The sequence below is a fragment of the Musa acuminata genome, chromosome BXJ2-8 (assembly GCF_036884655.1).
Source record: "Musa acuminata AAA Group cultivar baxijiao chromosome BXJ2-8, Cavendish_Baxijiao_AAA, whole genome shotgun sequence".
Classification (NCBI taxonomy): domain Eukaryota; kingdom Viridiplantae; phylum Streptophyta; class Magnoliopsida; order Zingiberales; family Musaceae; genus Musa; species Musa acuminata.
In genome coordinates this window covers 48,372,340-48,400,113 of record NC_088345.1, presented here as the reverse complement: position 1 = coordinate 48,400,113, position 27,774 = coordinate 48,372,340, and the positions used below count along the sequence as shown (strand labels likewise).

Genomic DNA, 27,774 nt, shown 5'->3' with positions numbered 1-27,774 from the left:
GAACTTTAATATCTTTATAGATAGCGTAATCTGTTCCTGCGTTTGGTAATAGACACGAGAGGGAGATGGCGAGACTTGTGGGATCGCCGTGGGCTCGAATTAGGGTTCTTCCGGAGCTCCCTGCGCCTCTTTTCCGCCGGGGCTTCGCAGCTAAACCCTATATCTCGGTTCGCCGGAGGAACCTCTCCGTGTCGGCATCCTATGCAAACGCCGGCCCGACCGAGGGGGAGGTACGGGTCCGGTTCGCGCCGTCACCGACGGGGAATCTGCACGTTGGGGGAGCGAGGACGGCGCTCTTCAACTACCTCTTCGCCAGGTGCGTCCTTGGACGTTTCCTCAATCGCCTAATGCGAGTGTTTCTTTGTGTTGGATGATTATACTGTTTTTCACTGTTTAAATAGTTTTATTGGCATATATTTCTGAGCCATCAGTGATTCTTTGATTACTTGCGTCCTCTTTCCTTTATCTAATATGAAAAGAGACGCTGGTTTATGTATATTTATCAGCATGCCTGCCTTGAAATGCATACCCAACTATTGTTTCTTGATATCATGCGACATTATGACTCCGCTTTTTGAACTTCTGATCTTCATAGTCATATTAATTCTCTAGAATATTTTCTTGTTTGGAACATCTTTACAGATCACAAGGTGGGAAATTTATTTTGCGGATCGAGGACACTGATTTGGAGAGATCCACAAGGAAATCAGAAGAAGCAATGCTAAATGACCTATCTTGGCTTGGTCTTAACTGGGATGAAGGTATGTTTTGTTGAAGTGCTGCAAATATATCAGTTATTATTTGCTGTGCTTTACATTACTCTTTAATTCTTACTTTTTTGTTTTCATGTACATTTTTGTGAAATATAGTATATTGCATTGTACTATTGGGAGAGCCTTATCTATCAAATGCTTGATTCCGATGGCTATCAGTCTGCATCCTTTGCGTAAGACAGATACACAAGGGAAGATAATTAATCAATTGATTGTTTAACAACCAAAGCAACTAATTTCTTTTGTTAGAAATCCCAATTTCATTGATGCTTGCAGAGAAATGCATTTGCATTTTTTAGCTTCCATGTTGATCTTTCCAATCTCTGTTCCATCTTATTCTGCTTATAATCTAATAGGTACCTTTTTTCTGTTAACTTTGACGCGTTGCTGAATATTCCATTTCTTCTGCTGTTCCTTATTTTGGCAATGTTACTCAACCAAATTATTACCAACTTTATGGTGAAACTATAGAATGACAAAGTTGCCAAGAGCAAGAGGATACTATGGTGATTAATTGTCAACTGGAGGTTTTAATATTTTCATGACAACGCAGCTTACTATAGCAATCAAAACCAGTATCTCAAAAACTTATTTAAGTACTAACTGAAGAAAATATCAGCTCAATAGCTTATCATTTTCTCTTAGTTTGAACTCTTCAGTTTTGTTTTCGTGCATCTATCTTACAGATGCAATAAGTGCATCCATTTGTTGCCCTATAGTAGGTAGTAGACATATGTCAAATTCAAATGGTTGTTTTCTCAGAACCCTAAGTCATAGGACTAAAAATAATCCGTTCTTAGATCTTAAGGTAAGAAGCAACATTATGATATCTATCTTTGAAAATTGTATAACTGGGTTTTCCAATTGTTGTATGAATTTACAAGAGAAAACTAACAAATAAATTTTATAGCAAACCTGCATAGCTAGGACTATATTTAGATTTAGGAACAATAGAATCTATGACAGAAGTCATGCATCTAATCTATCTTTTAGACACTCATGCATGTGCATACATGTTTATGTATGATACAGTTTTTTCTTTTATGATGGAATATATATGTGTATAGTTATACTATCAAGTATCAACAACTATAGTTTACAAAATCGGTCTTGTCCAAATTGGAGTTGGCCATTTTGGATCAGGATAGGCATCAGCCAAACCAATTCTCTCGATCTATCACCTGGATCCTTGGTAACTGGAAAGAATGGCTGGAATATAAGCTAAAACAGCTAACCCCGCCATTAATATACTGGTTGCTAGAAGAGGAGGTCATGTAATGAAATTCATTGTGAAGTTCGTGGCTTGTATTCATTGTCATCACACTTGTTTGCTGAGGTTACTAGCTAAACTTGCCACAAATATACTGGTTGCTAGAAAGGGAGGGAGAGGAAGTCCTACAGTGTAATTTGTCGCCAGACTTGTAGTTTGTATTCGCTGTCATCACTGCTGTTTGTTGCTGTCGCTGTTACCATGTCAATTGCAGTCTGTTGCCAGCACCAATCTCTATTGTTGTTGAGAGAGAGGGAGGACGGGAAAAAGAAAATAAATAAAGAAGTAGTATCTTCTCTCAGGAATCATGAGTCTTGTGACTCTTGAGAGACTGGTGATTCTATGGCTCGAGCTTTAGAAAAATAAAAATATAAAGAAACTGTTTATCACTTGCCTGATCACATACCTACCTTGAGATTGGGTCGTAGGCAGGACTCAAACACAACAAAACAATCAGAATTCTGCTGTGTCCAATTACAGTGCAACTATGTGAGTAGACATGCCATGAGCAAGTAGTCACGATACTTAAAAAAAGGATGTCCTACTTATGGAAGCTATTCTATATTTTTTATTGACTTTGTTGTTGTTGTATATTTTTTATTGGAGGCAGCAAATGACTCTAGTGGATTCATATGAGGTCGTTGCTGCCTCCCACTGGAAAGTAGGTTGGTGAGGTGGTCGAGACCTGTACAACAAAATTGACATGAAGAATTAGATTTTTGTTTAAAAAAGTTAAAATTTCCATTAAACTTTTAGATTTTGTTTTGGTCTTCTAAAATTTTCTATTTTAAGTAAAAATCAAGAATTAATTAAAAGTAAATTGCCTTTTTTTGCTTTGGTAAGGTTTGAAGATACAACATGGGGCATGATTTATTCTTAGGTAAAATCTCTAATAATTTGTCACAAGTGTTTTTGTTTTCTTGCCTTTGTTTCTAAGTTTTCTGTTTGTATATAGTTATTTCTTACTGAAGTTTTGGAAACAAGAATTCATTTGAAAAGAATAGACAATGTATCGAATATATTTTATCCCTTGGTTTTTCAGGTTTTGTATCTAACAGAAAAATCAAAGAAGGGACTCCAGAGAGCCCCTAAGAGATACCTTGCTTCATTAAATAGTGTATGATTTATAGTGTTTCAGCTCCTAACTAAGCCTACTTTTTCATCATCGTATCACTTAATTAAAAGATGTGATATCGTGTGCTAAATCTACAGGCTCTAGTGTGGGTGGAGATTATGGTCCGTATCGGCAATCAGAACGAAATTCCTTGTACAAAGAATATGCTGAGAAGTTGTTGGAAAGTGGTGCTGTCTACAGATGCTTCTGTTCCAATGAGGTAATTTATGGAAACTTTTTACCAGAATGGCTAGTTAGGTGCTTGCTTTATATGGTTCTATAAATTTATTCACTAGGATATCTGCAATTGCTTTAACTAGAATACCATAAGTTATAACCTGTTTTATCTTTTCAAGAGAATTCCCTCTCTTGTCAATAGGTACATGAAACTTATGGGTTGACAGTAATATCCAGTGCCACTGTTCTTTTTCTTCTTCGCCTTCTTTTTGCCCTTGGTTTCATCTTAAATATTTATGTATTCTTTTATCAAACAAAGAATTATTGGTAAACCTAAAGTCAACCTTCAGGACTAATTTTTCTGCTTTTAACATGTGAACATTCTTTCATGGTCAATTAATTGTCTCTTTTCTGAATTTGAGTTATTAACCACTAGTTTTCTGTTCAGAATCAGAACATCTTTTGAGTCTTTGACACAAAATTTGAAGGCATTTCAATTAAAAAATTAGATTCTTACATGTGATCTGCATGTGATGAGTCACTTGGAATCCGAGACATTGCCATATTTTATAGATATCAATGGTTACTAAGAAGAAAGAAGATTATTTTGGAAATGCTGGTTTTCTATATGGCTGCAAAAATAGCATCATCACCATGTCTGTGATGGCATGAAAGGCCTCTTCCATTGTACATTGTAGTTATATTTAATAATTTAGGCTGCTAATATAGCAACAATGCTTCAAATGTTCTGGAAAAGAGATTTTGAAACAGTTTAAAGTTGAAGTTGTTGTTGTTTTAGGTTGTTCCATAAATGGTACTCCTGTTAGTAATCTCCATGCAAAGCCATATTTCTACACTTTTTGATTTGGTTGGTCATTCATTTTTCCAATATTTAACCCTTTCTCCTATAGTATGTGCTTTGAATGGTTTCTTTAGACTAATTAAGAAAAAGAAGAAAAAAGAAAGAAAGAAAAGCATAAAGTCATGTATCCTATTGTATTTGTATTGATGGTTTGTTACATCTTAAATGCATACGCAGCTTAAAGATTCAATTTCATACTTTTATCAATGAGTGGACCATGACAAATGCCTTGAAGTTTTGTAGGAAAACTATATTAGTGAAACCTGTCTTTAAAATTTCCATCAACATTCTAGAGGATCAACGATTAGGCTATAGCCATGTGGTGTGTACCACCTTATGTGCAATGGTGCATTCTGCACCATCTATTTTGAGTGGCAGCACAATTTTAAAGGGATAGCCAGGTGCTCAATTTCTGATTAATGTTTAGTATTCTATGGACCTGTATTTCCAACTTAGCAACAATAGCAGTGGCCGTCCAACATAGAAGTAGTATCCAACATAGTTGGAAAATTTTGTCTCTGACCATGAATAATGGGAATATGTATGTTGAATTATTAACTTGGAAAAGTTTAAATTCCTGGAAGTAAAAAGGTTAAGTACAACCACTGTCCAGGAACATTAGCTCTTTTATTTTACATTTTCTCTTGGTTGTTGGGAAATCCATTATGGCTTATGTGATGCATTTTATGTCTAAACATATAATCTTGGATCTTAATTTTTGAATGATAATTGTATTAATAAGAAACAAAATTTGGGGAACTATGAGGTTCCTTGAAGAACTACTGATGCTAGGGCCATACATAATCTCAAGTATACCTTGCATAGAGAAAATAGAAAGATTTTCTCTTTTGTAATGTTGTTCAAATCCAAGCATGATGATTGTGCTTCTTCAAATCTGTGTCATTCAGCCCATCAAGGAAAGTCCATAAAAGAGTAATGACTTGAATCATGAGAATGAAGTTTGATTATTCTATCTCCTTTAGTGTTACCCAGTCACTCTGTGATGGTTGTGCTTGTTCAGTTTAAATTCAATTTAAATTGTCATTCAGCCAACTGAGGAAAATCCTTGAGCAGAATTACTGACTTTTGACTCATGATAAATGATATTTTTTGATCTGAAGTATTCCAATTTGATAAAAATGATATTGCGTGGATTACTGAGCTCTTTGACTGAAGATCACATTTATACTTGAACTTTCTGTAGTTTTGAATGTTTTATTTGTTAAGATATCATAAAACCTATCAGGTTTGTTGCTTATATGTGCTTCTGGGCTATTTTTCCCTGTGACACAATGATGTTCTTTGTCATATGTCAATCAAGCATGACACCTCACTGATACGCTAGACTAACTCTTTTGATGTCTGAATGAACCAACCGTAGGTATATAAGCTACAAAACTGATGATAGAATGAAACTGCATATTTTGCAGGTCCTAGTGGAAAACGTAAGTTGGGAGTTACAATAAGAGACAAGAAACTTTGTATCTATTTCTTTTTAGTTTTTTCACCAACATTCAAGTATATAAATGTCAAGTATGCTAATAATCACAAGCATATGTATCTTTGGCACTACAATATCTGGAGCGTGGATCACCCTGTTATGTGGAATGAAAACAGGAACACAGAATAGTAGTTCCAGAACATGATAAAATAGGAGTGGATTTCTTCATATTACTTAAATCAGAATGAGACAAGTTTATTTGCAAGGGGATTGTACATATTATGAATTAGGGTGCAAAAATTGATTCATTAGGATGGCCGTCTAGAGATAAATGCCTCTGTATTAGCCCTTTTCTGTTAACACAAGATTTAGCAAGTAGATAATGCAGAATTTCTGTAAGATGTCCAGTAGAAAAAGATTCAGGACACATGATTTTCTTTCTGTAAAGACTGCATATGTTTTCTTTGGAATATTTTGAAAATTTGCTATTAGGTACTTGGTATGGTTCTTTCAATAGTTGTATCTGAGAGCAGATGTCCTTTTTGTTCTATTGACTATTATTATACAGTATCCTTCTTTTTTTCAGTTTGTTATGTTCATATAATGAGTTTCTTGTTAAATTTTATTTCTAAAGGAACTAGAACAAATGAAGGAAAGAGCAAAACAGATGCAGCTGCCACCGATGTATACGGGGAAGTGGAGAACCGCATCAGATGAAGAAATAAAGCAGGAGTTGGCAAAAGGAACATCTTACACATATCGTTTCCGTGTACCTAAGGAAGGAAACTTGAAAATTACTGACCTTATTCGTGGTGAAGTAAGATATTTGTTTATCTTGCTTTCTAGAAAATATAATGTTGGATTAATATTGTGCATACCACGATTTTTTTTTTCATATTTTGAGACTCCTGGTTTCATTAATTTAATTTTAATCCATGCGCTGCTAATTCACTACATAGTCTCGTGAAGGTCAGTTGGAGCTTGGACACACTTGGTGACTTTGTCATTATGAGAAGCAATGGCCAACCTGTATACAATTTCTGTGTCACAGTTGATGACGCCACAATGCGAATATCACATGTTATAAGGTAGTGTCATACATACATTATATGACATTTTCTTTCAAGTTTACAATATTCTCATAATGGATTCAGGATGAGCCTTCATCATTATTTGGTTTCTTAATTTCAGAGCAGAGGAGCATTTACCTAACACCTTGCGACAAGCACTTATTTACAAAGTATGCTCCTGTTTCTTTTATCCTTGTACTTATGTTCAGATGTAATGCCAATGGTGAATCACTACAAACATGAGCAACGTGGTGAATCATTATTGATACTCTTTGCAGGCACTTGGATTTTCAATGCCTTCCTTTGCACATGTTTCTTTAATTCTTGCCCCGGATAGAAGTAAGTTATCAAAACGTCATGGTGCAACTTCGGTCGGACAGGTAACTAATTGATTCAAGAATAAGTTTCATGGCTGACCTACCGTTACCACAAAGATACTGTTTGAAATTCTTTCAATATGGTCAGCCCTTGTAGATATTGTACATATTATTTCATTCATTTGTTAGTTCAGGGAGATGGGGTATTTACCCCAGGCAATGGTGAACTACTTGGCACTCTTAGGTTGGGGAGATGGTACCGAAAATGAATTTTTCACCATTGATCAGCTTGGTTGGTGGTTTTACTTTGTTTCTTCTCATGTTTATATATGTTTTGATTCATAATGATAAGAATTAGAAAGGAAGAAGTCATGTGTTTGCTTACTGAAGTGCGCAATTCAACTTTGCAGTTGAGAAGTTCTCAATAAGTCGTGTAAATAAAAGTGGGGCAATTTTTGATTCTACAAAGTTAAGGTACAAACTAGAAACAATTTAATTTATTACAAGTATGTTGAATTGTGCATTGAGATATTAATGATGCTTTGTTTTGATGCAATTATTATGGAGCTAAATATTCATAAATGTGAATTCCTAGTTTAAAAAAATTTAAATATATTTTTTATGCTGTTCCATGTACTCAAATTCTTAAAGTAAAAAAAATGAAGTCAAAATACGTAAACGGCAGAATTCTTTTAATACTACCTATGTGTCCTTTAATTTGTTCATAAACATGTAATCTTTGATTATCTCATTGGCACCTCAAATTTAGTGCCATATCAGATGTACAACTGAACTTATTAGTTGATAATCAGTCGAGTTGATTTCTAGGGTTTAGGGTGAGTCTGTTACTACTGAACTTATTAAATTGATGAATTAGTTATTCAACCAAATGAATCGTAACAAATGGTATCAACATGAACGGATGAACCTATTATTGGACATGGTGAGGGGCACAAGTGACAAAGAACTATTTGTGTATGGGGTTGAAACTTGATAGTATCATAGTGTGGAATCAAATCATCATTAGGTTGAGTCACATGCACCATACTAGGATTTGATTCCCATGGATGGGATTGGAGGCACATCATGGTATTCTACTAGGTTGAACCTCACATGCAATATATTAGGATTCGATTCTGGACTATATTCGGACATTGACGAAAACATTAAGCTTAAATATAAGAGATGTGAAACCTCATGTTTGATCCTACATCAGTTATGGGAGGTCAATTGAGTTGGTTTGTTGGTTTATAGGGTTATATTGAGTATACTCTTATTAATTTAGGCTTGAGTATTTTGGGTTAGTAGTTTAGGCTTATCAAGTTAATGACTCATATATCCCAATTAGATTTTGACAACATTCACAAATAGTGTTACTTCAGAATAGTTTATTTGCATTAGGCATGTTGGTTATGAATAAGAACATACTGGAAATGGTAGGTCGTTGTTTAAGGCTTGCTACAATTACTTCATATGGTATGATTTTCTGTGCCCCTTCTGTTTACCTAGGTGCTTCTTTGCATGCACCTGTGACTTGCTGCAGCAGCATGAGCTGCAAAATTGTATAGTGGTTTTCTATGGTATAGGTTGCATGCTAGGATTATTTTTTCAGTTCCGTTTTAATCCTTTTATTGCTTTAATTGGTTAAGTAATTTCAGTTAATTTCTCTTTCTTTTCTTATCCGAGTTATCAGTTATGTATGCTTAGAGTAAGCCAGTGGAGGCTGACCTTGTCAGCAGAATTTCTGCGGCTTCAATGAGTACATAGGGTTTTTCTTTCTTGTTGGATAATCTCCATTGTTTTTGCCTGTTCCCTTACATGATCTGCTATCCAAACAGATGGATGAATGGTCAGCATTTAAGATCCCTTCCGCCAGAAGAGTTGTTAAAGATTTTTGGAGACAGGTGGAAGTGCACTGGTGTTCTCTTGGAATCTGAAGGAATATTTATAAAGGTGAGATTTAGGTTTCATCTTTTGCCATATTTGTGCAATATAGGGACTGACATCATTGTTGAAATTTGAGAGTTAAAATCTTGCATATAAACACTTAAGGCGCCATACGTTGTAGTTGTCTCAGTTCTACTGTAGTAGTTTGTTTGAAAATTTAGATTGGAAGGTTTAATTGGAATTATAACCAAGTGGATGTCACTTAAATGGTTGATTTCCATGAGTCCATGAACTCAGGAATCAAAACAAAAATTAATAGGCTATTTTGTTATAAAAAATTTAGGGATTTTGAAATGTTAGAGCTATTTTTTGTCACTTGAAAGCAAGGTTCGCAATACCGTACCGTACCAGTATTTCGACTTGGGCTCGGTACCAGTACGGTACGGTATACTGAGCGGTACACTCAGGTGTGCCGAGCACTGTAGCGCTGCTACAGTACTACAGTGCACTCGGACCGGTAACAGGCGGTCTACGTACCGACAACCTGTCGGACCGGTACATACCGCCCGTACCGGGTGGTACAGTCGGTACGGCAGACCCTGCTTGAAAGTTCTTTGTGACCCATCAGGAATAGAAGTCGAAATACAACTCACCTAGTATGTGTTTAAAGTTTGCCAACATCTAGAACTTGGCTTCCTTACAATCAAACATAAATTACCCATTAGGATTCAGATTCTATTACCAAATGTCCCAAAATCTGTGTAAATTTGTGCTAGGATTGGTTAGGTCTTTATCTTGTTGATTCTGTGCTTGTGTTGAAGAATTTTTCTTATTCTTGAGCCATATATCTTGTTGTAGATTGAGTCAAACTAACTTTCAGCATTAATAGTTAAATGATTATTAAATAGTAAACACAAAGTTACAGTGACCTTGTTGAATATAGTCATGCCTGTGGACCGGGCTTGGGACACAATAGGTCCCATCAATATCCACACGCACTATAATCTCATGTATAGGGTCCATATCCAATTGCCTACATAGTACACGGTGGAATCATATGTTAGTTGCACATATATCAGACAATATTTATTCTAAGCTGATTCAAACAATATGTATCAATTAACCAGAAGTATTAGAAGTCATCAACTCAACATTGTTGCAGTATAAATTGTTGTTGGCCTTTTTTTTCTCAAGTAATTTCCTTAGATGCAGTGTTGGTCATCCTCGATCCACTCCCTTTAGTTCTATATCAATGTTAGCAGCAAGACTTGTTTCTCTAGGCTCAGGCACGGTAGCTCAGGTTTTTCAACCATTTTAGTTGCATGAGCATCTAAGGATGGAGTTGATGATTATATGAGAATACACAGTAAAACTTAGCACCACTAGTAGGTGAGAGTAAATAAATAATAAATGATTGTAATACAATTCATATAATAGCTTCAAATGTATAGAGCATGCATGAGGAAGTGGATCTGGGGTAAACATACCTTTAAAGGACGTTTGGTCAATTCACAGTAGTCATAATAAAATGTGATATAATCACTTCAAGGGAATGTGGTCATTTGGCGAAGTTCATGAAAGCTAGTTTGATCCAGTTGGGGGTTCATTTGCTCAGGTTATGAAGCAAACGGTAGATCAGTGCATTTCAATTTGATATATTGAGGTGATTATAAGAAAGAATGCTAAAATGCACAAACAATGTCCAAATTGTGAAACCGCTGTCTATCGCAGATTTTTGAGGAAATCCCTATTATCTTTAGACAATATGCAAATGGGATATAACAGAAGTTAACCCCTTCTCGACCTGCGTGGTTTGCTTGTTGTTTATCATTGATTTTATCAACTTTCTGGACATGTTTGATTCATGTTTTACAGTAACATGATTACAGACATTGCACAATGATGCTTGCTGCACAAATATACATGCAGGATGCGACAGAGTTGTTGAAGGATGGGGTTGATCTAATAACAGAAGTGGACACAGCTCTGTCAAATCTATTGTCTTATCCATTGTACACTACTCTATCTAGGTGAGGGTGAAAGCTTCTTATTACATGATATTAAGATGATCAATACTTGATTCACTTCCACATTGCTTAGGTTGTTTCTCCTGTTTTCCAAATGAATCTTGTGTTATTATTCTAGGTAAATTTTGATTGGCCACAATTGTTTTGACACCATTGAACTCAAGCATATAAGAAATAACTTCCTCAAGTGAATTTCCATTCATTTTTAGTTGAGTGCCACTGAGGGATAAGACTATATGTGAGTTCTAAATATGATTTTCTGATCAAGTGTCATCACATACAATTGACAGCGAAGAATGTAAACCTATTGTACAAGACAAGCTTTCTGAGGTGGCTGCTAGTTTAATTGCTGCTTATGATGGTGGGGAGCTCCCTGCAGCACTGGAAGAAGGGCATGCTGGTTGGCAGAAATGGGTGAAAGGCTTCGGCAAGCTACTGAAGCGCAAGGTCAGTTCTTTCTGATACATTAATAGTGTCGATAAGTTTAGTGTGTCATACTCGAAACTGTGGACCCTTTGGATACTATACATTCAAGGTGTGCACAAGTTGCAACGTTCAAATAATCTACTACATCAACATTTTGTCAGTATGGAGCTGGGGACTGTTGACTGGTGGTCTGAGTCCATGCTAAGCAGTCATATTCTATTAGTAATAGTTTATTGCTGATAGCTTGATAGTCGCGATTTTTCTAAAAAGTCATGCAAATGCTAATCCTTTTTTAATGTAATCTTTAACGGCAATAAAAGGACCCTTTTTGGGCTTTGTACTAGTGAAGTTTGTTGTCTTTCCTATTATAAATGTAATTTGTTTTGAGGCAAGTTCGTCGTACCATAGCGTATCACCTGGTACAGTATCAGTCTGACAGGGGATTGGTATGGGCTGATACATATTAGTGAGAGTCAGTTGTTCTGAAATTATCCTAGAGATGAATTAATCATTCATTGAATTTAAATTTTCTTTGTGAATTTTCTCAATATCTCGTGTTAACTGTCAAATTTTGTCTGCTCATTCTCTATGTTTAACACCTCAAAGCCCACCTTATGCCTTGTGCATTTTTGTCAGGGGAAGTCTCTCTTTATGCCTCTGCGAGTCTTGCTGACAGGAAAGCTTCATGGCCCAGATATGGGAGGCAGCATTCTTTTGATATATAAAGCTGGTCTTTGGGGAGTGGTTAACCCAGAAGCAGGTTTTATAACATTAGCCGAGAGATTTAAAATGTTGAGGGAGGTCGACTGGGAAGCCTTGGACAAGGAGAACAAACAACTTGAATCTGTTGCTGGTCAATCTGATTAAGTTCGTTTATACCCTTCAGGTACATTTTACTATCAGGTTGGTGCAACCACAGTTGTGTTTTGAGCTCTTTTGATGGTCTTGTGTGGGATAAAGGTCGTAACCCAACTACCGAGCAAATCTGCACACTTTTTTTCTGAATATTGACCCTGATTTGATGAAATATTTTCTTTCAGTACCATCTAATCTCTCTAGACTGCCAATTGCTTTTGTGGAGTGCCCTTAAATTTTTCCAAGCACGTTGTATGACCACCTTTGGACAGGTCTTTCATCGGCTGCGGCGGTGTGTTTCTTGCTGCCACAAGTTTCATCAGTTCTGCTGGATCAATTTCACCTGCTCGTTGCTTATGCTGTGTGTGGGCATGTACCTGTCTGCCTAGGTATGCTCTTCACAAGCATATAGGCCAACTGTATGCTTGATAAAACAGCATGGCACAGCATAGCATGATTTTGATTCGCCCACTTATCTTTGTTAGTTGTTCTAGCATGTTTTGATTGTTCTTCATAACCTACATTTGTCGAGGTTGTTATCCATGAAAATTTTGAAGGCTATGATTGAGTTGATAACTATGGATTTTTTATGAAACTGGAACACAGTCTGGCGAACGAACGTCTCAGGTATTGTAGGCTGTCTACATGGCATGTCTTTGGTAGATGCTCATTGCTTTCTCTAAAAGCAGCTTAAAACAAAGATACTAGTGTTATGGTAAGAGCTTCTGTAGGGTTTAAGACACCATCAATCTCAGTGATTGTAAATACTAGTTCCAACAAAAACAATCAATGGCTACTACGAATTCCAAGTACCAAACACTGGTCTTTTAGCCAAAAAAAAGAAAAGAAAAAAAGGAAAGAACAAAATAAAACGCCTGTCGGCACACGAACATGGGGTGATTCTCTGGTTGCGTTGTGCATGGATGGATCCTCAGAATCTGCAGTGAGCTCTGCAGTTACTGTGGCAGTCGTAGAAGCACGGCCCATCGCAGTGCATGGGGCAGAGCAGCTTCATTCCGCCGCACCGCCCCCTCCCGCTGCACCGGGCGTACTCCCCCACCCTGTACAAGCTCGAACTGTAGTTGTGACCGCCATCCGCCCTGTCGTCTCTGCTTTCATGCCTACTCCGTCTTCTCCTGCCTGCACCACCCCCTCCTCCTCCTCGTCCTTCGCTGCCACCCGAGCTGCCACCGCCACCACGTCCTCCGCCTCCGCCTCCGCCACCACCATTTTCGTTGCCCCATCCCCATCCATAACCCCAACCCCAACCCCAACCCCAAGTACTACCAGCTCCACCTTCTCCGCCGCCGCCACCATTACCACCACCACCTCCTCCCCCTCCCCCTCCACCTCTCCCACCTTTGCCGCCGCCGCCACCATTACCACCACCTCCTCCTCCTCCCCCTCCCCCTCCCCCTCCCCCTCCACCTCTCCCACCTTTGCCGCTGCCGTTACCATTACCATCCGTCAACCATTGCCTGCGCTCGTAGACGTCTCCCGGAGTAACGTTGACATCTCTCTTACTGAGCTGCGCGGGTTGCAATTCATTGCGTGGCGACGGATGGTCACTCGCGAAGCAAATCATGATGGTGGAGACTGCGGCGGAAGCAAGACACAAGAATCCCTGCCATGGATTCCTTCTCGTTCTTCTTCCTCCTCCTCCACCTCCCGATAACCTCATTTAGACTGACTCGCTCCCTTTCTATTTGCTGTTCTCAGGACGCCAGGAGACGACCATTTGATAGCTGCACATTTATTCTAGTGGAGCGTGTGGTGACGGTAATGATGGGAACAGCTGGGCAAGAAGAACCGAGGAGAGACTGCGGGCTCAAACGCGCGCGCACACACATAACAGAATAATGTGGCTTGCATTCTACTCTTCCCCGCATGCCGAAGACTGCTTTCTATTGACCAGTGCGTTAGGGGCGGAAATGATTGCAGGATTAGGATGGGGTTGGCAATGCTTGCTCATCCTTCTCTTCCCATTACCTCGCACACTGTTCCCCTCAATGGAGGCTTGCATCAGCCATCCTCTTTCTTGCGTCCACTAGCTTTGCCCATGTTGGAAGTCGGGATGTAAGCTTCCATATCTTTTCTGCATTGAGCTATCAAGGAAGCATTCGTGGTATTCTACTCACTGCGCTACGATTGTAAGTCCATCGTTTCCATGTGTCAGTGCTTCATATCATGACTGATTGAAGCATCCACCAAGCTGATATGTTGAAATCAAGAACAAAATGTGTTCTTGTCGATTCGTATTTGAGTCTTCTATGGATTGTTTGATACTAGAAACTGACTTGATGCAGGCAGCGCGAGATCGCCTACATTGGAGGCGTTTTTGCGGGCAATTGTTTCAGGTAAATCTCACAATATTTGGTCAAATATATCAACATTTCTTTCAAATTCTCAATATCAAGTACATGCCTTACCACTTTAACATTCTCTAATCTTTGGAAATCTTGCTCATGGGTGTTGGACTATTGTAGAGAATCAACCTCTACATACCTTTTGGTGCAACAGGAAGTAGTCTAGCAGAAAACATCAAGTTTTTCTTCTATTTTACCCTTTTTTGCACTCGAAGGACACTGACCTATCATATTGAATGCCATTAACAAGTATTAATTTGAGAATAAGGATGGGTTAATAAAGTGGACAACAAAATGTGCACTTAATATTGGATGACCAATTTTTTGACCAGCTAAAAGAAAAAAAAAGAGTTGATAAGAGACAATTTGATCGGTCGATCATTGGTACGACCCGTAGATTCGCGAGAAATTATTCGAGTCTATGGGCGTTGGACTATTGTAGAGAATCAATCTCTCCGTACCTTTTGGTGCAACAAGAAGTCTAGGAGAAAACATCAAGTTTTTCTTCTATTTTTCTTTTTTATTTTTCACTCAGAAGGATAATGACCTATCATCTTGACTGCCATTAACAAGTATTAATTTGAGAATAAGGATGGGTTAATAAAGTGGACAACAAAATGTGCACTTAATATTGGATGACCAATTTTTTGACCAGCTAAAAGAAAAAAAAAGAGTTGATAAGAGACAATTTGATCGGTCGATCATTGGTACGACCCGTAGGTTCGCGAGAAATTATTCGAGTCTATGGGCGTTGGACTATTGTAGAGAATCAATCTCTCCGTACCTTTTGGTGCAACAGGAAGTCTAGGAGAAAACATCAAGTTTTTCTTCTATTTTTCTTTTTTATTTTTCACTCAGAAGGATAATGACCTATCATCTTGACTGCCATTAACAAGTATTAATTTGAGAATAAGGATGGGTTAATAAAGTGGACAACAAAATGTGCACTTAATATTGGATGACCAATTTTTGACCAGCTAAAAGAGAAAAAAAGAGTTGATAAGAGACAATTTGATCGGTCGATCATTGGTACGACCCGTAGGTTTGCGAGAAATTATTCGAGTCTATGGGTGTTGGACTATTGTAGAGAATCAATCTCTACGTACCTTTTGGTGCAACAGGAAGTCTAGGAGAAAACATCAAGTTTTTCTTCTATTTTTCTCTTTTATTTTTCACTCAAAGGATAATGACCTATCATCTTGACTGCCATTAACAAGTATTAATTTGAGAATAAGGATGGGTTAATGAAGTGGACAACAAAATGTGCACTTAATATTGGATGGCCAATTTTTGACCAGCAGCTGAAAGAGAAAAAAAAGGGAGTTATGACCTAATGCATATCATTCATTGCAAGAGAAGTTCAAACTAAGATTTCAATCATTAAACACACCACAACAGCTTAATTTGTTGAAGATTCAGAACGTTCAATATATAGAATGAAGTTATATCATAATCTTAGTCTAAAGAGTATCAGATGAATTAAAATGAACTTGATGAAAGACTTGGAAACAAGTTGTTGTCACTTACTTGAAAGAGCTTTGGCTTCATAACATTACATATATTTGCCGGAAAACAAGATATCCACTGTATGGCAAAGTAATTGCAGGGATCAAACTTCAACACTCAGAAAGGTGACACAGTAAGTTGGGAACTGAGAAAGTGGAAGCTAGACAGGAGGAAGGTACAACCAATTAATATGTTATTGGAAAGAGAGACATAGGTACAGAACTTTCTATAGGAAGAAAGTTCTTTAAAATTGGAGTACACTGCAAAAAAAATTTGAACTTGAGAATTTTTTCTGCTCAAGATATATTTGAAGTTTATTATAAGTGATAAAGAACATTTAAGTTATTAAAAGAGAAGTCTTCAACCTTCTTTTAATTCATTTTAACTCTTAACTTTTTAACACAATGGGTTTTAATCGTCCCAATGTCTCTTGGAAAATTCTCATATGTAAGATTTATAGTATGGAGGTGTCAACTAGTTTAGCTAGTTAAAGATTTTAACGATTTATCATATTCTGTTTTGTTACTTTTATTTTGTAAAGTAAATTATCTTATGATATTATAATAAAAATTTTAAGTAAATTATAAAAAAATTAAAAGCAATAAGCTATTAGGAAATGACTCAATATTATACAAACTTTAACAGTCAATCAATCAAGTAAAAAGTCTAAATTTTAACAAGAAGGTGACTATGATTGCTTTCATTTTTCATTTCAAGATTGTTTTTAGTTTTGGGTAACTCAGAAGCTTGAGGAATATACAGTCAGTTGAATCAGAGAAAAAAAAATAAAGCAAGATATCTGTTTTCACCAGGAAATAAATGGGTGCATGAGAAAGATTTAGGAAGACAAAAAACAAAAAAAGTTAGTATGGAGTTACTTGTTCACTCAATGCATTCATGCGTAAGATAAACATGGTTTTGCCCCTCCACTTGAAATCTTACCTTAGCCTTCTTTGTGATCTCACATCACCCTGTTTGCAGCAGCAGAACCTCCTCAAACTTCAACAATGGCGGCACCTTCAGTTACTATCAAGAGGAATAGGAGGAGGAGGAGGAGGAGGAGGAACTTCTGGCAAAGAAGGAACTCTGAGGAGCAGCTCGTAGCTGTCGCAGAGGTCGCGAAGAGATAGATGCCTTATACCAAGGAGAGAAGAAAGTCTGGCGAGAAGGAAAAAGAAGAGAGAGAAAGAAATAAACGAATTATTATAACCCTCCAAAGTATGCATCAAAAACCGCGTTTTTTACGATTTATCAGATTCCGATGACAACCCGACATACATACCACAAACGCCATACCGCGTGGGTCCGCCCACTACCTGTTGGTATGGACTTCCTTCTTGGTTGCTGGGCCCACCCCACATCTGTAAACGGCTCTGATGATGATGATGGAGTTGCACGGATCTTATGCGAGGCGTCGTTGGAGAAGATCCCGGTGGCCTTTCTTTGCGTCCGGCGTAAAGCATATCTAATGCCCCCCTCGTCCTCCACCTCTGTCAGAGAAAGAGTGTGACAGTGAGCTACCTGCCTATCCTCGTTTCTTCGGGTTCCGCTCGAGAGAACAGGGCGTCTCCGCTGTAGATCAGGGAGGAGCGGGAGAGAAACACCGAGAGATGAAGGCCAACATGAGAAAAGAAGGGGAGCATGGAGTTCCCCCAGCCATGCCGTTCCCTCTCCCCCGTTTTGACTTGAAGGCCTTCGCGGTCACCCTCGTCGTCCTCACACTCCTCATGGCCGCGTGGCAGCTCCAACCTTACCGGCCCTTCCTCTCCTTCCGCGCCTTTTGCCCTCCCCCCACCGCCGCCGCCTCAACTCCGCTCCAAAGTTCGAAGCTTGCTTCCTCCTCTCCCTCCCCTGCATCCGCTTCTGCGATTCCGATTCCCGGATCTGGACTTCCCGTCCAGGCTCCCTCCGACCCCAACAAGCGGGTCTTCCGGGCCTATGGCAGTGCCGCCGCCCTGTTCGTCCAGATGGGCGCCTACCGAGGCGGCCCGGCCACCTTCTCCGTCGTCGGCCTCGCCTCCAAGCCCACCCACGTCTACGGCACCCCGTGGTACAAATGCGAGTGGCTTCCCAACCCCAATCCCTCGGCCGCCGCCAACGCCTCCTCGCAGCCCATTAGGGCCAAGGCGTACAAGATGCTCCCCGACTGGGGCTACGGCCGCGTCTACACCGTCGTCGTCGTCAACTGCACCTTCCCCTCCAACCCCAACGCCGACAACGTCGGCGGCAAGCTCCTCCTCCACGCCTACTACTCCGTCCAGTCCCGGAGATACGAAAAGTTCGTAGCTTTGGAGGAATCTCCGGGCGCCTACGACGAGTCCCTTTACCGGCCGCCGTTCAAGTACGACTACTTGTACTGTGGATCCTCCCTCTACGGTGATCTGAACCCCAACAGGATCCGGGAGTGGATGGCCTACCACGCCTTCTTCTTCGGCCCGAACTCGCATTTTGTCTTCCACGACGCCGGGGGAGTCGGGCCCGAGGTGCGAGCTGTGCTGGAGCCATGGGTGAAGGCGGGTCGGGCGACGGTGCAGGACATCAGGGCGCAGGCAGAGTTCGACGGCTACTACCATAACCAGTTCTTGGTAGTCAACGATTGCTTGCACAGGTACCGACACGCCGCCAACTGGACCTTCTACTTCGATGTGGATGAGTACCTGTACCTGCCGGAGGGGAGGACGCTGGAGTCGGTGCTGGCGAACCTCTCTGCCTACACACAGTTCACCATCGAGCAGAATCCCATGTCCAGCAAACTGTGCGCGCTCGATTCCAAGGACTACTCCAGGTGAGAGCTCATTGTTACCCAACTCGAGACTGTTTTCTCTTCGTTCGACTCTAAATCTCTCTTCTACCGACGGTCAACAGAGACTGGGGTTTCGAGAAGCTGGTGTTCCGCAACTCGATCACCAGAGTGCGGCGAGATCGGAAGTACGCGATCCAGGCCAAGAACGCGTACGCCACAGGAGTACACATGTCGGAGAACATCATCGGAAAGACTACCCACAAGACCGAGGACATGATCCGCTACTACCACTACCACAACTCCATCAACGTGCTGGGCGAGCCGTGCCGGGAGTTCGTGCCATCGCCGGCCCAAGGCAATGTGACATGGTTCGAGAAGATCCCGTACGTGTATGATGACAACATGAAGCGTCTGGCTGAGACCATCAAGCGCTTTGAGAAGCAAACCATTGGAAGCATCGGAAGATAACAGTAGGAGTAGCAGAAGTGATGATCCATTCATACGTTATACAGTAGACATTCGTCAGAATTCTTTGGGAGATCTCTGTTCCTGAGCTCGGAGGTGGATGCAGATTCTGCTCGTATCTTGTTGGGTTGTCAGAGGCCATTGGTTTTGACCAATTTGGACTGATCAAAGTGAGAGACGTGATTCAACAGAGCTTCTGATTTCTTTCCCTTTTTTTTCCCCTTTATTTCCCATAATTTCTCTCTGGTTGGGGTCATGTGAAGTGGTGGGCACATTGATTGAAAGGAATGTTACGTGGGAAAGGAGCTTTTGGAGCCCGTGACCTGTGTCCATTGAAGTATAATACTTGCAATCCAATAATACATTTCTATGCGAATGTGGTCGAGGCAATTACATGCATGCATGCATGTAACCTGTGCTCTCCACGCCACCATACCATCCACCCAATGACATGCACCGTCGAAGACTTCTATTAAATCTAAATTTATAAATATATAAAAAAATTATAATCCTATAAGGATGACTTTTGGATTTTCTCAAAAAATATTCCTTATTTTAAAAAATTTTCCAATAATATCAGGAATACTCAGCATCTATCCATTTTTTTTCCTTCATTTTTACATTATATTATAATATTTTTTTATATTATTTAAAATACTATAATATAATATTTTTATACTATTATGTTTGTATTTTTAAATATTATTAAAAAATATTATATCATAGTATAAAAATATTGTAACTAGATTGATTTATCATGTGAATTATTTCATAGAAAAAAGAAAGAGATACAAAGTAAATGACTGAGTATCAAATTAATAATATTTTAGGTATTAGATAAAAAAATATACTGTTAAAAAAAATTCTAAAATTGAAATATTTATCATAGAACAAGTGCATGAGTTTAATAAATGGTATTAAGAGTAAATCATGAGTTTGAATAATACACATATATATATCTTTTTATTTCATTCCATATCTAATTTTAAAAATATATATATATATATTTTTCATTGACATGTTAATTCGAGTTTATGGAAATCTTTCCCACTCAATTAAAATCTTGGATTTTATCTTCATCAAAAGCTGGAGTCGTCATGTAGGTAATGGGAAACCTCTTTGCCTTGGATGTCATCCATCTACATCGCTGTATGTGCAAAACGTTCCGAGGTTGCCTGCCATTGACGACCTCGAGCGCTCGAGATTAGTGGCCAGAATAATGCGGCAACGGTGAAGACAACGCGCAGCGTATGAACTGGCCGAGGATTCACACACTGGTCCTCCATCCATCCGTCCCTCAGTTCCTGTGTTCCCATTAAAGCTATTGCCCTGCCTTTACGGCCATGGCTCCACCTGATACCACCCGGACGCTTCCTGCAGGCCAGAAATGAATTGCCAGTTCGCACGGCATCAATCAAGCCTCGTCGTGTTTCTGCATGTCCACATGCAGACTCTCATCATTGGTTGTTGTTTGTCCCTTTCCCGATCAAACTGGTTGGTTTCGCCATGGCGTGTTGAACGCAGAGGCGAGGAGAAGTCGAGTTGGCAGGTCGACGAGCGCGTCACTGTTCCTGGATGTCAGTCTGATGGGACGACGCATGCATGCTGGCACGCATTGGTTGCTGGAAAGCTGTCACTGCTTTTGATCTCCCTCGTCTACAGTCTGGTCTCCCCTATCTCCATGCTTTCGGCTTCGTGAGCTGTTCACGTCCTCATCTTTCATGTAGCTCTCGTCCGTAGGATGTCACATCGTGCAGCATACAAAGGATTTGGGACATCTTTCATCCGATGACGTTGCCCAATTAGTATTCCGTCTTCCATCAGCCACCGACGTTGCCTATCGGAAGCGATATCGCTCATGGGGCCCTGCGCTTCAGACCTTCATCGCACCCTCGTTGTCACCCACCCCGCCCTTCATCGCTCCATCTTTCACATCGTCGCGGTCGAACAACTCCCTCCGCACCGGGATCTTCCTCGCGATCAAAGAGCTCCCTCCGCGAGGAAGGCAATGACGTGCGGAGGGAGTTCTTCGATCGCAAGGAAAGAGGGAGCGACGCCGAGGGTGCGATCGGGGTCGGAAGGGCGGGGGCCCCATGAGCGGCACCTTCTGCAGCGGCGACGAGGAGGTAGAGCTCCTTGCCGCCAACAAGAAGGGGTGGGGCAACAAGGGCGAAGGCGGAGGGGGCGGTGCCGTTCACGGTGGGAGCAAGGAACGAAGGTAACAGGCGGCACCGCTCACAATAGGGGAAGGTGACATGCGACGTGGTGGAAGGGGAAGGAGCATTTTTATGGTAGTAAATGTCAGAAAGAATAGAAGATGAGAAGAATTATTGAAAAAGCTTTATTGAAGAAGCTTTATTGAATAAGCTTGAATGCATTAACATATCTTTCTCCTATTTATATAAATTAGGAGGGAGGATTTTCCTTAATAGAATAGAGAAATTTTTTTGAAATCTTATCTGCTATTATGCCCCCGCAGGTGCTCCTGTCAAGGATATCAATCTTAGATCGATGTAAAGCAAACAGTTTACGAGCTAAGGAGGGCTCGCTGCGGTTGCTGCGACTGCGACGACGATGGTGGCAACTACAGCAAAGGAGGAAGCTACAGCTGAGGAGCAGTAATGCTACAACAGAGGAGATAGTTGTAGCGATGCTACAATAGAAGAGAAAGCTACAATAGAGGAGGAAGCTACAGCGATTTGGTGGAGAAACCTACAGCGATTTGCTCTAAGCAGAAGCTGAGGACATGAAGGAGAAGAGGGAAGGAGCGGGCAGGGGTTAGAGAGGGATCCACTGTCGAGGGCACGGAAAAGAGTTCCCCCCTTCTCTATAGAGGCAAGGGATATGGTGAATGACAAGCTTCGATGGCCGCGGAGTCTTGCTTGTCTCACTTGCTCTGGTACCATATTGGAAATAATAGAAGATAAGAAGAATTATTGAAGAAGCTTTATTGAAGAAGCTTAAATGTATTAACATATCGTTCTCCTATTTATACAAATTAGGAGGGAGGATTTCCTTCAACAGAATAGAGGATTTCCCTCAATGGAATAGAGAAATTTTCTCAAATAGTTGGGAAAATTTTATCTGCTATCAGTAAAAACCAATTAGGGGGCATCATTGGATAAAAGCTCAATGCTGGTATATAACATAATTATATGCTTACAAAGATAACAAGAACCAAACTTCCTATTTAGTTAGATAGGAGGAGCATGAAATTATTATCATCATCCCTATAAATGGGCTTATTAACTCATATGTTTATGCTGTTTTATGATCCCAGATGGGAGCAATTACATCTACTAATGGTCTGTCCTGAATCTATCACTTATTCACAACACTCATACAGAGATGATCATGATAGAATCATCACTTTTTTCTCCTGTACATGATGACCTCTATATTTTCATCAAAATTATCCATGAAGTAGCAGACATTGATCATTTGTGAGATAAGAGAGCTTTGAGCTGTTTCGGATCTCATTAGCTCCTCATCTTCTCAGCTCTGTTAATGTGATTCAAATGCAAGTAGTCAATAAGCAATCATAATTCATATGGTTTCTCCAATCAACTGGCAAAAATAAAACAGCAAAATTGTTGATGATATTAACAATGATCTCAACTTAGAAAAAAGCACAAAATTCAAGATTGCCTTGATCTCCTTGGAAATGAACAAATTTTTTATTTACCACAGATTTTCTTAGCAGATCTCCGATTTCAAATACCTTTTAACTTGTCCAAATGTTTATGGCATAAAATTGGATGATCATCTTTTGTTCAATGTGCTAGATGTTTTTGTTGATTCTACTGGTTTTCAATATGCTTTTTCCTTTTATTTGTTGGTCTAGGGACTGAATATGTGTATAGCTTTGTCATTTTTGGTGGTACTCACTTCATAAATTTTCTAGACCTTGTATGATCGTCTGTTCGTCGTCCCATTGTACATCATTCACCACGGGATCAGGTTCCCTTCCGATCAATTGAAGTGGAACATCCAGCTCTGGTGGAGTCTGTGGAAAGGGAAGCACATCAATTGGATACTAGTTTATATGATTGCTTACTGAAGTCCAATAATAATAGTGAAACAAAGTACCATGCAGCGGATAAGTGGCCAATTAATCTCCCGGAAGAAGGGGTGTTGTTTGATCTCATTGGCTCCAGTTTTTGATCCCAAACGATTAGCAGGGTCTCTGTTGAGTAATCCATGGATTAACTGCCTGGCTGCAAGACTAACCTGTCAAACACAAACAATCACCAAATAAGAAATTGTCTTTCCATAAGTTCCATGTTGAGATTGGAAGTGCTGAATTTTCAGCAAGAGAACAAAGAAAACAATACTCCCAAACTAAAGACCCTGGATCTATAGAAAACCACATCTTCTAACATGCTTGCCTTGTATGTTTCTATAATACAATCTAGAATAAAGAGCTGTAACAGAACTATCTAATTTGCATTCTATCATTCTGTGTAATGTGCACTCTGTGCTCATAGGGTCAGTTGCCACTAATTAAGAGGGTTGCTAATGAAATTTTTGTGTGTGTGTAAACTCTTTATTATCTCTTCTAGTGTAGCAGGGCCAATTTTATCAAAAACACAGAAAAAACATATAGTCTGTATTTGTTATAGGAGTCAAAGAGAAGAGATATTGGTAAATTTTGTTATTCTTGGAAGCCATTGGATCTAAAGTAGCTGTAGTAGGTGGACAATGCAAAGAACACCACATTGCACTTCAGAGCAAGGTTTGCCGTACCGTACCGTACCGGCGTTTCGACTCGTGCTCGGTACGGTACGGGTGTACCGACCGGTACACCGAGGTGTACCGAGCGCTGTAGCACTGCTACAGTGCGCTACAGTGTTACTGTAGCACTGCTACATTGCGGACCGGTACAGGGCGGTCCGCGTACCGACAACTTGTCGGACCGGTACATACCGCCTGGTACGGGCGGTACGGCTCGGTACGGCAAACCCTGCTTCAGAGGGTCAACATTTTTTTTTGTAAAGAAAAATAAGGCACAAAAAAGGCTCATAGCAAAGGCTGTTTTTTGTTTTTCTTAACCCATGTTCAAAAGGCATTGTACTATACTCAAAAAATCAATCCATGTTCTTGAAGATATCTGTCGAAGGACATCTGAAAGCTTATCAAAATATGTGATGTGAACAATATTACCTAAATAAGGTTAACTTTTAAGTCCTAAATTATGAATTTCTAGAACATTTAAGATTTTCAGTCATTGAACATAGGGTATTATTAAGTCATAACAACATACTGAATAATGAATCCTATTGACAGGACAGAAATTTGTAGTGGGAATAATGAATAGAAGTGTGAAGCTGCTATCAAAACCCCATTTTGATCTTCACAGGGCAGCCATTTCTATTTCTTTGTGCTCTATTAGCTGCTAAAGAAATTTGAAGTTTATGACTAGCGCTATTGGCATCAACATAGAAAGGGAAGATCGGCTGCCATTATAGTTTTTGAACTGAAAACCTTTGATTGTATTAGACAGAAATCTTTGTTTCAGTGGGAGAAGCTTTATTTGCAGCTTTTTTGTATTCAGGTATGGTGACAGAATAACCTCATAGTGCCATAAGCAAGAGTCTTGGATATATTGAAGCGAAGGTACTAAATATGATGCAGGTGTATATTACATTTATATGCCATAAACAGTAGGACCTGATTGTGGGGTAAAATTTCTTACTGGAATGCTACTAGGAAATGTGAGGTCCTTATGCAGAATATTTGCAAAGGTCTTCTGCCGATTTTTCCCCCTGAAAGGTGTACGGCCATACAGCATCTCATATAACAAGATTCCTGCATTTTAATTACAAGAAGTCAACAAAAGGCAAAAAAGAGAACTCACAGAATAATATTTTGATTGAAATAAGGACTGTTCCTTGGATTACTACAAGGCAGATTCTTAGTCACTGATCTGGAATTCATGCTGGCATGATTGTCTTATCCAGGTGACTTTTGCTGACATGATTATTCAGTGATCTATATAATTGTTCGTGTGATTATCAATGTAAGTGTGATTATGATTGCAAAATGGCTTTTTCCACCTATTGTTGACCAGGAAACAGAAGCTACTTGGAATAAAAAAAGAAGATTCTGATTGCAAATATTGAAAACAGAGAGACCTGGATATCTAACATTAGTTAGTTAAAGGTTTTGCTGTGAAAGATGCTTGAGAAAATTTCTCCAGTTAAATGGTGCAGGACCATATGGTGCACCATGGAAAAAGAAATCCAAAGTTTGCCTTTGTTCTTAGCTTTGCTGTTAATGGCATGCTGATGACACACGATAAATTGATGATAAAGGGTGTTGCATAGAATCCCAGTTTTGTATGTTGCAGCAGCAGTATTGTGACTAACAGATCTCATGCTCCTGTGAGTAAGAATATGTAGGAACAGAAACTGATAAAGTTCAGCAAGATTAACAGAAGTACATGATTGTATAACAAGAGGCTCTTTCATTCTCTACATGTCATTAAGGCAAGGCTTTAATCAACAATTTTAGTTCTCTGTTGCTGGCTGCCACAGTTTGTAATCTGACTAGGAAGAAACAATCACATCTATAAAGATAAAAAAGATGAAAACCTAACCAGACTATTATCAAGAAAATTGTTAATGCGGTTATGTCAAAATTTTCTATGAATTTTATAGTTAAGGATACTGCAGCCAGTTTGCCTTAAGAAAAAGGATACCAGATCTGCTAGAATATTGGGACTTTCCATCTCATTTTGGAGATGACTTGAGTCTGGTGTTAGTCAGAATATCCCTGGTTATGGAATAAGAAAGATGATGCCAAGGTTAATGATTCAGCAGATATAGGCACTGAGTTGCTGGATTTTTCTGATTGTTTTAGCTGTTACAAAATCAAGTGAACAAATATGAAGTATCTGTAATTTGTGTCACTGTAGAAGTTGTTGGTGATGTTTCTACAGAGATGTGGATTTGGTGTGAGGGTATGATTTGGTGTGAGGGTATGATTTGTTGCAATATGAAGTTATTGTACTATTCAGTCTACTTATTTCTAATGAAAAGTATTTTTACAAGCTATTAGGTGTAGAAAGGTTAAGTTGGCCTAACATTCTACCTATTGTCCTTCAACATTTACAATTCGAATATATGTTGCTTTTAATATTGACAATCATTCTAGCATGGTTTTTTTGTCTGAAAAAAACTTTATAGTACCTTCTATTTGCCACTAACAAACTTAGATTGACATAATTAGGTCATTAGATTGTGAAAATAGAAAGATTTGATAAAAAAATACATGCTTAAGCAAAGAAACACAACTTAGCAATTATGCCTTGTGTGCATGTGCTTACCAAGAGCCCACCAATCAATGGCACTGCTATGCCCTGCTCCTGTAATAATCTCCTGAAAGAAAGAGATTTTAGGAGATATAAGACAATCACAAAAGAAGCAAGCAAGTACTTGAAACTAATTATACTTAATAGTAATATTTCAAAGATATAATGAAAGTAATCATAAAAAGTATCTGCGACTCGTGAAGAGATTTTGGTGATAAAAGACACAACATAGATCAGATTCAGACAGAATTACACTGAAAATCAAAACAACAACGTGGCGGATTGCTTTTTGATATACCAACAGCTTACAAGAAAAATTTTCCTTACTATTCTTGCAGTATAACAAGTTCTGTTTGGAAGTCGGATTTCTGTATTATCCACCAGAATGCGTATTTAAATTTATGAATTATGTCATGGTTTTAGTCAAAGAGACATGCAGATAATGTGCCAATATGGTACATGCCAACTAGCAGGCCACTGGTGCATTTATTATATATGCCAGCTAAACTGCATAGAAATAATCAGCATCTGCAACCCATGATATCAGCAGTATCTTAATGTTTGTCCTATGTTTTCCGCTCATATTTTCACAAGTTGAAATTCCTCTTAAAACTATAATTCACATATACATGTTCATCAAAGACAATGAAACCCGATCTATCTGGATATTAGTTTAGGAACCAGTAGAACTAATGCTCAAACAATATTATAAAATCCTATGCTTTCTGCTCATATTTCCACAAATCGAAATTCCTCTTCAAAGTCAAACTATAATTCTTATATACGTTTTCATCAAAGACATCGAAACCTGATCTATCTGGATATTAGTTTAGGAACCAGTAGAACTAATGCTCAAACAATCTTATGAAAATGGAAGAAAGTAGAAACAATGAATAACAATCTGAATCTTGTTGATGAAATGAATAAAATTGAGGTCTCCAGAAATAATTTAGAACTCTAGTAACATGGACTATAAATAGTAAATCTTTGTTGTGTGAAGCATGTAATGTTGAGTAGGTTAAGGTTGAGCAAATTTGGGTATATCTATTCACTTCAAATGCGCACGAAGAGGGCTAAAATTTGTCCACAAATCTTCCAAGATTATGAAAATCTTCCAATATTTTCCATATTTAAAAATGTTCAAATCTAAAAGCCTCTCACCA

The 27,774-nt window shown here is 39.1% G+C and overlaps 4 protein-coding genes and 2 long non-coding RNA genes across 6 annotated transcripts in view; 3 read left to right on the top strand and 3 right to left on the bottom strand.

The window, feature by feature from the left end:
• The first annotated feature begins 40 nt into the window (after positions 1 to 40).
• Positions 41 to 12,409, top strand: LOC135619877 (glutamate--tRNA ligase, chloroplastic/mitochondrial-like). The gene is made up of 13 exons (XM_065122322.1): positions 41 to 316; positions 643 to 761; positions 3,256 to 3,377; positions 6,272 to 6,454; positions 6,607 to 6,725; positions 6,829 to 6,877; positions 6,986 to 7,087; positions 7,214 to 7,316; positions 7,435 to 7,498; positions 8,863 to 8,977; positions 10,841 to 10,941; positions 11,229 to 11,385; positions 12,001 to 12,409. The coding sequence occupies exons 1-13, from the start codon at positions 66 to 68 to the stop codon at positions 12,229 to 12,231; spliced, it is 1,716 nt and encodes a 571-aa protein (XP_064978394.1). The 5' UTR covers positions 41 to 65; the 3' UTR covers positions 12,232 to 12,409.
• A 607-nt stretch (positions 12,410 to 13,016) lies between these two features.
• LOC135586084 (glycine-rich cell wall structural protein 1.0-like) lies at positions 13,017 to 14,042 on the bottom strand. Its single transcript, XM_065122329.1, has one exon. The coding sequence runs from the start codon at positions 13,898 to 13,900 to the stop codon at positions 13,151 to 13,153; it is 750 nt and encodes a 249-aa protein (XP_064978401.1). The 5' UTR covers positions 13,901 to 14,042; the 3' UTR covers positions 13,017 to 13,150.
• Positions 14,043 to 14,670: 628 nt separating this feature from the next.
• LOC103996515 (uncharacterized) lies at positions 14,671 to 17,169 on the bottom strand. The gene is made up of 3 exons (XR_010489520.1): positions 17,034 to 17,169; positions 16,113 to 16,169; positions 14,671 to 14,809 (listed from the first exon to the last, which is right to left on the bottom strand). It is a non-coding gene; the product is annotated as an uncharacterized LOC103996515 (long non-coding RNA).
• A 359-nt stretch (positions 17,170 to 17,528) lies between these two features.
• On the top strand, positions 17,529 to 19,618 carry LOC103996273 (galactan beta-1,4-galactosyltransferase GALS1). The gene is made up of 2 exons (XM_009417162.3): positions 17,529 to 18,876; positions 18,957 to 19,618. Exons 1-2 carry the CDS (start codon positions 17,702 to 17,704, stop codon positions 19,300 to 19,302), a joined length of 1,521 nt encoding a protein of 506 aa, XP_009415437.2. The 5' UTR covers positions 17,529 to 17,701; the 3' UTR covers positions 19,303 to 19,618.
• A 1,488-nt stretch (positions 19,619 to 21,106) lies between these two features.
• LOC135619876 (uncharacterized) lies at positions 21,107 to 22,264 on the top strand. The gene is made up of 2 exons (XR_010489519.1): positions 21,107 to 21,590; positions 21,779 to 22,264. It is a non-coding gene; the product is annotated as an uncharacterized LOC135619876 (long non-coding RNA).
• A 152-nt stretch (positions 22,265 to 22,416) lies between these two features.
• The window catches only part of LOC103996274 (phototropin-2), a 38,948-nt gene continuing 33,590 nt past the window's right edge, over positions 22,417 to 27,774 (bottom strand). The window contains exons 20-24 of the mRNA XM_065122321.1: positions 26,627 to 26,678; positions 24,995 to 25,107; positions 23,389 to 23,529; positions 23,188 to 23,305; positions 22,417 to 22,800 (exon numbers count right to left, since the gene is read on the bottom strand). Coding sequence (XP_064978393.1) covers positions 23,189 to 23,305; positions 23,389 to 23,529; positions 24,995 to 25,107; positions 26,627 to 26,678 — 423 coding nt within the window. The 3' untranslated portion in view covers positions 22,417 to 22,800; position 23,188. The remainder of the gene's footprint in view (positions 22,801 to 23,187; positions 23,306 to 23,388; positions 23,530 to 24,994; positions 25,108 to 26,626; positions 26,679 to 27,774) is intronic.